This window comes from Habropoda laboriosa, unplaced genomic scaffold, assembly GCF_001263275.1.
Source record: "Habropoda laboriosa isolate 0110345459 unplaced genomic scaffold, ASM126327v1 scaffold212, whole genome shotgun sequence".
In the NCBI taxonomy this organism is placed as follows: domain Eukaryota; kingdom Metazoa; phylum Arthropoda; class Insecta; order Hymenoptera; family Apidae; genus Habropoda; species Habropoda laboriosa.
The window spans coordinates 1,594,111-1,601,774 of record NW_017100509.1 but is presented as its reverse complement, the minus strand read 5'-3'; the positions used below and the strand labels follow the sequence as shown (position 1 = coordinate 1,601,774).

Below are 7,664 nucleotides of genomic sequence, written 5' to 3'. Positions count from 1 at the left end.
CTCACCATATTGGTACATCAGTTATAACATCAACTAATGCTTCGAACAAATCTTCTAGTCTATAGGATGAATTTGATTGTGTTGACACTGGTACCTGTGGTGCTTCTATGTGTTTTATCATTTCTTCTTCCCCAACTGTTTCAATTAAATATTTTAATATACATCTCACTGCAAACAATGCATTATATGTGTGCCATGCTGATGTCATTCTGTAAATTATAATTAAACATAAATAAAATATGAATTAGTCTTTGAATTTTCCAATGATAATTATAAGATACGATAAAGAAAATACCATACTTTTTATTTTGCATTGGTTCAAGTAAATGACTTGCATACATAAGAGCAACTTGTATTAAACTACCAAAATTGCCAGTGGTTAAATTATTAGCAAGTAATTGTTGACATGAAGAGTCCAATCGAGAATCTAATTCTATTTGGTCATTTCTTGTAACAGGTGGTCGTACATTGTAAGATAGAAAAGTATCCCAAAATGGATCATTTGGAAGAATACTTTTTTTCCCACAAAACCTCTCCAAATAAATATTTTTAGATAAGTCATCATATCTACTTGGTGTTGTACCCATTGCCTTGCCTTAAACTTCTAGAAATAAAGTGTACACTGAACAGTTTTTATAATAGATGTAATATATTAATGAAATTTATTCATTAAGAGAGTATTTCTGATACTTATTTAAAAATATCTGACAATTTATTGACTAACGCATATTCATTTCTGATAACTGCATATTGTTGTTTAAATTTTTTGGTTTAAATGTTACATAGTTTTATTAAATTATAGAAATAGGACCAGTATCGTATCAATAAAGGGAAAAGACTATAAAATACTTTAATTATATAAAAACATCGTAAAACAACATACTTTGACAATCCACTGTCATAGAACTTTAATAGTTCGATAATAGTTTCTAACAATAGAGTTCTGTTTTATACACTATCGCCTTATGTTTCTACGTGTTTTCCGTGTCAAAATTATCATTAAATTTTTTTGACAATACACTCGTACATATCATTAATACAATGTGAAGTACTAAGAAACATAACCTATTCACATGTCAACCGAGCACTTTAGAAATATATAGATAAATCAAAATGAGCGCCATCTTCTTAATTCATTAAATATACAAATTCGATTATTGAAAATAACAATAGTTGATAATTGCACTTGAGACTGTGGTATGCAAGTGCAATAAAACAATGGGAAAGATGAAGTATGTCTGTTTGCACGTAACGCATGGAAACAGGTTCCACATCATTAAGATGACGTATTTAAGCACGCGAATGATATGTCACTGAATTCACTATTTGATACTTGTGCTTAACAACAATTACATTAATATATATTTGCAAAGAATTTTTAACATATATGAAAATGTAATATCATTCGTTACTTCTTCATTTGTGTAATATCGTATACCTCAATAAATGAAATTAGTCGTAAATCGAAGATATCCTTTAAAAAAATAGACGAATATTTAAAACGTGTTCAATTTAATAAAAAGTCAGAATTTATATAATTTCAATAAAGTGTAAATAGTTCCTGAACTATATATGAATATCTCTATATATTACGTCATATCTAATCTACATATACGTCGAAATATTTACATGCGTCATAAAATTTTGTTCATGTTACAGATTACGATTCTCACTAGTAAACCTACGAAAATGAATCATTATCATAAATTATTGCAAACCGAAGAACTATACTCTCAATCTGTAGAAATGATAAAAGCCTCTATTATAGGTATCCAAGAACAGATTCATCCGATTAAGAAATTCCTTGGTGATCGAAAGAAAGAAATTGTTAAGCAGATCAGGTTAGTTGATAAAATTAAAAAATTTCAAAGATAATAAAATAATAAATGATGAATAGAAGGGATAGATATTTAAGATAACAACGTATATCAGAAACGAAGTTTTTAATATGAACAAATAAATTGCAATACTAAACCAACGAGGTTAAGTACAAATATTTAAGTGACACGGTAAATATTTCATTATAATTTTAACAAAAAAGAAATTCGTAAATGAAAGTGATAAAAATCATTTAGATGTATATTTTCAATGTTGTTTCACATATCTTTATCTATCGAGTGACACTTTCGAATGGCAAAAGTAAGCACGTTATGTATACTGTTAAAATATATCGAAACATAAATTCAAGATAAGCAAACTCGTATTCAGACACTTGGATTGTATGTTGCATACGAGTTCAACTCTTATTTTAATCTCTTACCATAAATATTGTACGTCTACCCAATTATTAGCAACACCTGCTTTATTTCTTTCGCGAATAGTGTAAAGAGAAGGCCGTATGAACCCGATACATTAGAATACACACGATCGTTCTACGAGTACACGTTAAAGGAACTCATAAATATCGAACGAGCATGTGAGGAATGTCTCGTGCGGTTCAACGTCGATTTATTGACGGCAACAAACGGACGCATGCAACCACCGTCTTATTTATCTCCGGAAGAGATGAGAAGAGCTTACGAAATGTGTTGCGATGCGTTCGATGAAACGAGGGACGAGCCATCCTGTCGTTGCACTTGGGAGAACGTGCCTCAGCGAAGTCTCGACGACACTCGCGATATCATAGCGAAACCGAGAGAAATAATGCGTACCGAGTTCGACGAGTCTGATTTGAAGTTTAAGCAAGAGATCGTTTACCTTCGAACGAAAATGTTCTCTTTACCAAGAAAGCGAATCGACTTGTAGGTAACCTTTGTTTGCTTTACGATAAGCAGAACAAATATGTACAAAGTGAAAAGTGTCTGACATTGAGAGTAGAATTTTTTTGTCAACGACATTTTGAGTTACATGTTAAGGTGAACTACGATGGTCAAAAGCAAGTCTAGAAATATTAAGGGAGTTCACACCATATTGTGGCGCCAAAAAATAGGTAAAGTTTAGAAATTTTTTTTTAGGTAACTACTAAATAGAAAATTTCAATTTGTTTTTTTAGGATATTAGTAGAACCTTTAGTTTTATTCTCCGATTTTAAAAAAGGAAAAATGTTACAAAATGGAGGAATTATTGAGAAACCTCTTCTGCTCGAATTTCTGAACGTCGAATTCGAACGTCGGAAATAAACAATTTTTTTTATTTATAAATAAAACTGTGTTATCGACAATGTGACGTAGAATTTTTCAAAAATGGTAACTATTATAGAAATGGCGGCAGTTTGAAAATGAAAAATTCTTTTTACAAAAAAAAAAAGAATCAACTTTAAAGATTTCTTAAAAATTAAATAATTGAGATATTGGAGAAACATTTTTACTCTTAAAAAATTGAAGAAAGAAGCTGAAAGTTATAAAAATTCTCAAACTTTACCTATTTTCAGGAAAATCAAGCATCTCGCGATTTATTTAAATTCGAAAAAAAGCACAAACAGTTTTACAGTTCACTATATAGAAATATATATTGTCCTTTAGAAAAAGTGGTAACGAAATCATTTCTGGTCCTGGTAGACATCGATCAAGCATTAGGCTAACGTTGAAAACCGCCGAATTCATTCAAAGTCTGAAGGAACAAGAAATTACCACGGTTTTTTCCGTGCAACACGAACTTTCTAAGATAAACATTCTAAAATTCGTCGATGGAACGTTCACAATTTGCGATATTTGGCTGAAAATTTTAGAATTTCACGGAAATCAGTACGGCTCGAAGTGGCGTTTAATGCTTTGTCCTCAAATAGAAAAAATCGCGAAGAAACGCTTGATACCGACCTTACACCTGGATCCACGTGCAACTTTCGATTTTATTTCACAGATCAATCAGTTCACGAATTTTTTCTTAACAAGAAAAGATTTAATTTCTCTGTTGAAAGATGACAACGAACGTGCTTGGTTGAACAGTTGGAAGCTGCAGATACACATGATCGGTGGGAGAGAGGTTGCAGCTACTTTGATACAAGCCTTTTGGCGTGGTTATTGGGTAAAAATGTATTTTTTGTGTTACCGATAAAAATAGTAGTTGCATATTTTTAAATGTATTATTTTTATAAATTTCATATAGTATAAGTGCACCTAATTTCATCTACTTAAATCTAAATTGTTCTCAATTGAAGGGTAATTGATAGTTTTGCATCTAATTTAAAAAATTCTTTATTAAAAAATTAAAAAATACAATTTCAAAATATTTACATTATTACATATTATTTTTGTGAAACAAAATAGCCAAGAATGTGTAGAAGGACACATGTACTATGTTTTGCAACATCACTTGAGCAATGTTTAGAATTTAGTGTAAAAATAATCTTGATAGTACAAACAATGGGAGAAACTAAATTAAAATTAACTCGAATATTATCTTCACTTTAACAAAATTAAACAATTTAACACCACATTGGGAGAAAATAAATTAAAACTTACTTAGATACCATTATGCATTTAGGGTCTAGCCCTAACAAAATTGACCCACATTTACAAATTAAGAATTCAAAATTAAAACCTCCTTACAACAAACACTTATAAAATTTCCAATTTTCACTCCTGTTTCTCTTTAATCCCCCGATTCTCTCACATTTCCCACATCTCCACCCAGCTACGTCGCAGGAAAGCGCAATCCTGCCGACTCTACATAGCCGCAAGTCTCCTATGGTTCGCCTGGATCACTCTGAAAGGCAAACGAAAGATGCACCGGCGTTATCTCGACAAAATGCTAACCTCCATGCAAACCACGCGTGATCTAATCGCAAAACTGTCCAAAGATTTCCGTTCCATCATTCAAGAGCCACACGTGGTGATACACCTTCCATCCATCGGTCATCCAATGGAGATACGTCGAATACTAAATCCAAAGATGTTCGCCATCTACCAGAACATCACCATCCTACGTATCTGCTTCGTACGAAATCCAAAAACCGAAGTGATCTACGTTCTCCCCGTGAAACCTACTCAAGACCTGTTAACGATGTACAGCGACTTCATCGAGTCGATATCTCCCGCCGAAGAAGTCGCCAAACGAATCACTTTCGTCGCTCTTTCTCAATCGGGGACCTTCAAGAATCGTTCGTTGAACGTCTCCAGGATCCTCCACTGTTCCGAGGACTCTCTTCACGCGATCAAGAGGAAGATCTCCGGCAAGCCGGCCTACTTCCTGCCCTGCGTCGTCGACGAGTGCGACATGAGAGTTGCTGGAAATCTCGAGGTCCCTCTGTTGAGCACCGAAATGGAGCTGCAAATGAAGTTTCTCAATCTCTCCACGATGTCCGAGATGATCGACAATCTTGGCCTCCTGCAGCCACCTCACGCCAGGAACTTTTTTTTTGCACGTCTTTGGCTCGATTGATGATCCTTCACACGGAAGTGTGCGTGTGGTTGATCAAATTGAATTACAGCGTGGCGAATAAACATTGCGGAATTTTTCTGATCAATCATATCAGCGTGCCTTTCATGCCCGTGCTGAGGAGGGAACGAGAGAAGTACGGAGATTTGTGGAAAGAGGATTCGAGCCTGCGCGAGGAGTTTTACGAGAGATTGAAGGAGCATCTGCCTAGGGTTGTGTGCAACGTGACGAGATTGTCGAAGATTTACAATTGCTGGAAGGAGTTCTACGCGCATTTGCAGAAATTTGGGTGCCTCTTGCAAGCAGTTCCTGTGGCGAAGAGCTCGAAGACTATCGTCGTTTGCTTGCTCGTCCCTGGGAAAAAGACTAAGGAGCCGCCGAGATGGCTGGGAACCGCGGATAAAATTAATTTGGGTATTGTGTGTTTGCTTATGGGGGTGAAGTTCGGGAATTATTTTGTAGGTAACTAGTCAATGAAAGATTTCAATTTTTCGGGGGGACGTAAGTATAACCTTCGGCCCTTTTGTCTAATTTTTTGGGACAGAAATGTTGCAAAATGGAGGAGTTATTGAGGAACATTCTCAAGAGGTTTGCTCCATGGATTGGAACGCCCGAAATAAAAGAATTCCTTCTAATTTGTAAATAAAAATGTATAATCTACAATGTAGCTTGTGATTTTTCGAAAAATTTCATTATCATGGAAATGGTGGCAGTTTGAATGGGAGAAACCTCTTTTTACCAAAAGGTCAATTTTGAACGTTTGTACAAAATTTAATAATTGAGCTATCGAAAAAATCGTAAGCTAAATTGTAGATAATACATTTTTGTTCGTAAGTCGAAAGGAATTTTTTATTTTAGATATTCCAATTCTTATTGGCAATGGCTGCCAGTAATTGATGTTTTAGTAAAGCTCCTTCATTTTGTATGATATTCAATTAGTGGTAAATGACACGTTTCAATAACAGAATCTAGATTCTCGACCAGCATATACTTGTTACCACAAAGCTCCCTGGAAATTAGCATGATAGAGCCAACGGTGAACAGATTCGCCACGAGTATGCAGGAAAATGGCTACTTCGGTTACCTGAGCGTCGAATGTTACTGTTATGTGCAGAAAACGGAGGAGAAATTGATAGTGCTAATGTTAAACATATACCCATACTATTCGTACACTCAGAGTTACGTTGATTGGATGAAATTCGCGATTGGAGGATTGTATAAGTAATTTTCATTGTTTTTCGATTCATCGAATCGTTTTTATTACAAATTTAGAGGAAATATAGAGAAATGATACTTGATTATGCTGTTTCGCTATGGAATTTTCTGAGTATTTAGAATTTTATTTATTTCGTCAAGTTTAACTTCATTAAGCTTGCAATTTTTAATTGTTATTGTTATTGCATGTTTAAAAAGTCACCAAAAGAATCAGTTTCTCTCGGATATTGCGGCAGTCTCGGAATACGAAAGAAGGAAATCGTCGTTTATATTTATGGAAAAGATACCTGAGTGGAATGAAACTACAGAAAGATACGCTGTCGCCATTTCGCAACTGCATCACACAACATTTTCCGCTTATCGATGGACCAATCTTAAGAATTTATTTGAAAAATGTGGTGTAAGTTTGTCTATTATTATTAGAATGATATATTTCCTTCGTTTCATGCAGTAAAAAAAAAAAAAAATAGAATTCAATATTTTGAAAAATAGCGTTATAAAATATTGAAAAATCGTACAGAAATATTACAGAAAATACAGAAAAATTGGATCTAAAATGAAATTCAATTAATTGCAATTATTATGCTATTTGCAGATTTCGTTCGACAGAAAGAAACGTCAAGGATCGAGTATAATACTACACGATGCCGAGATTCGAAATTTTGGGCTGATGGTCGCTGTTAGTGCTTCTATGACGACCACGTTATCCATGATACATAATAATTTGACAAAACTGCACGAAACTCTGACGATTAAATCGAAGAAAAAGCCAGAAACTAATTTGCCAGCTTTAGCTGAATTCTTCCTGAAGCTTTCTCTGGACTATCAGAATCTAGCTGTGAACAAATGTTCACCAAACTTTTGAATGAATTATTCAGCGATACTGTGTAATTACCATTTGTATTATAAAGATATAATATATAATATTTATACTGGATACTTTGTAATTCTCGAGTTTATTTACCTTTTCTATTATAATATTCTAGAAATTAAGGATTAAATTGAGATAAAAGTGTGATGAAAGGCACGGTGCGAGAAAATATTTCAAACGCCTGAAAAGGCGCGAAAAAATATTCGAAGCGCTTAAAAGTCGCGAAAAAATATTCAAAGCGCCTAAAAAAGGGCGAACAAAG

The 7,664-nt window shown here is 34.0% G+C and overlaps 2 protein-coding genes across 2 annotated transcripts in view; one reads left to right on the top strand and one right to left on the bottom strand.

Annotated features, from left to right (window-relative positions):
* LOC108576235 (dymeclin) overlaps window positions 1-587 on the bottom strand; it is a 3,645-nt gene extending 3,058 nt beyond the window's left edge. The window contains exons 1-2 of the mRNA XM_017939193.1: window positions 301-587; window positions 6-209 (exon numbers count right to left, since the gene is read on the bottom strand). Coding sequence (XP_017794682.1) covers window positions 6-209; window positions 301-587 — 491 coding nt within the window. The remainder of the gene's footprint in view (window positions 1-5; window positions 210-300) is intronic.
* A 1,102-nt stretch (window positions 588-1,689) lies between these two features.
* Window positions 1,690-7,664, top strand: part of LOC108576174 — a 9,701-nt gene continuing 3,726 nt past the window's right edge. The window contains 6 exon segments of the mRNA XM_017939118.1: window positions 1,690-1,841; window positions 2,322-2,741; window positions 3,498-3,963; window positions 4,573-5,290; window positions 5,293-5,730; window positions 6,282-6,537. Of these exon segments, the coding sequence (XP_017794607.1) occupies window positions 1,690-1,841; window positions 2,322-2,741; window positions 3,498-3,963; window positions 4,573-5,290; window positions 5,293-5,730; window positions 6,282-6,537 (2,450 nt within the window).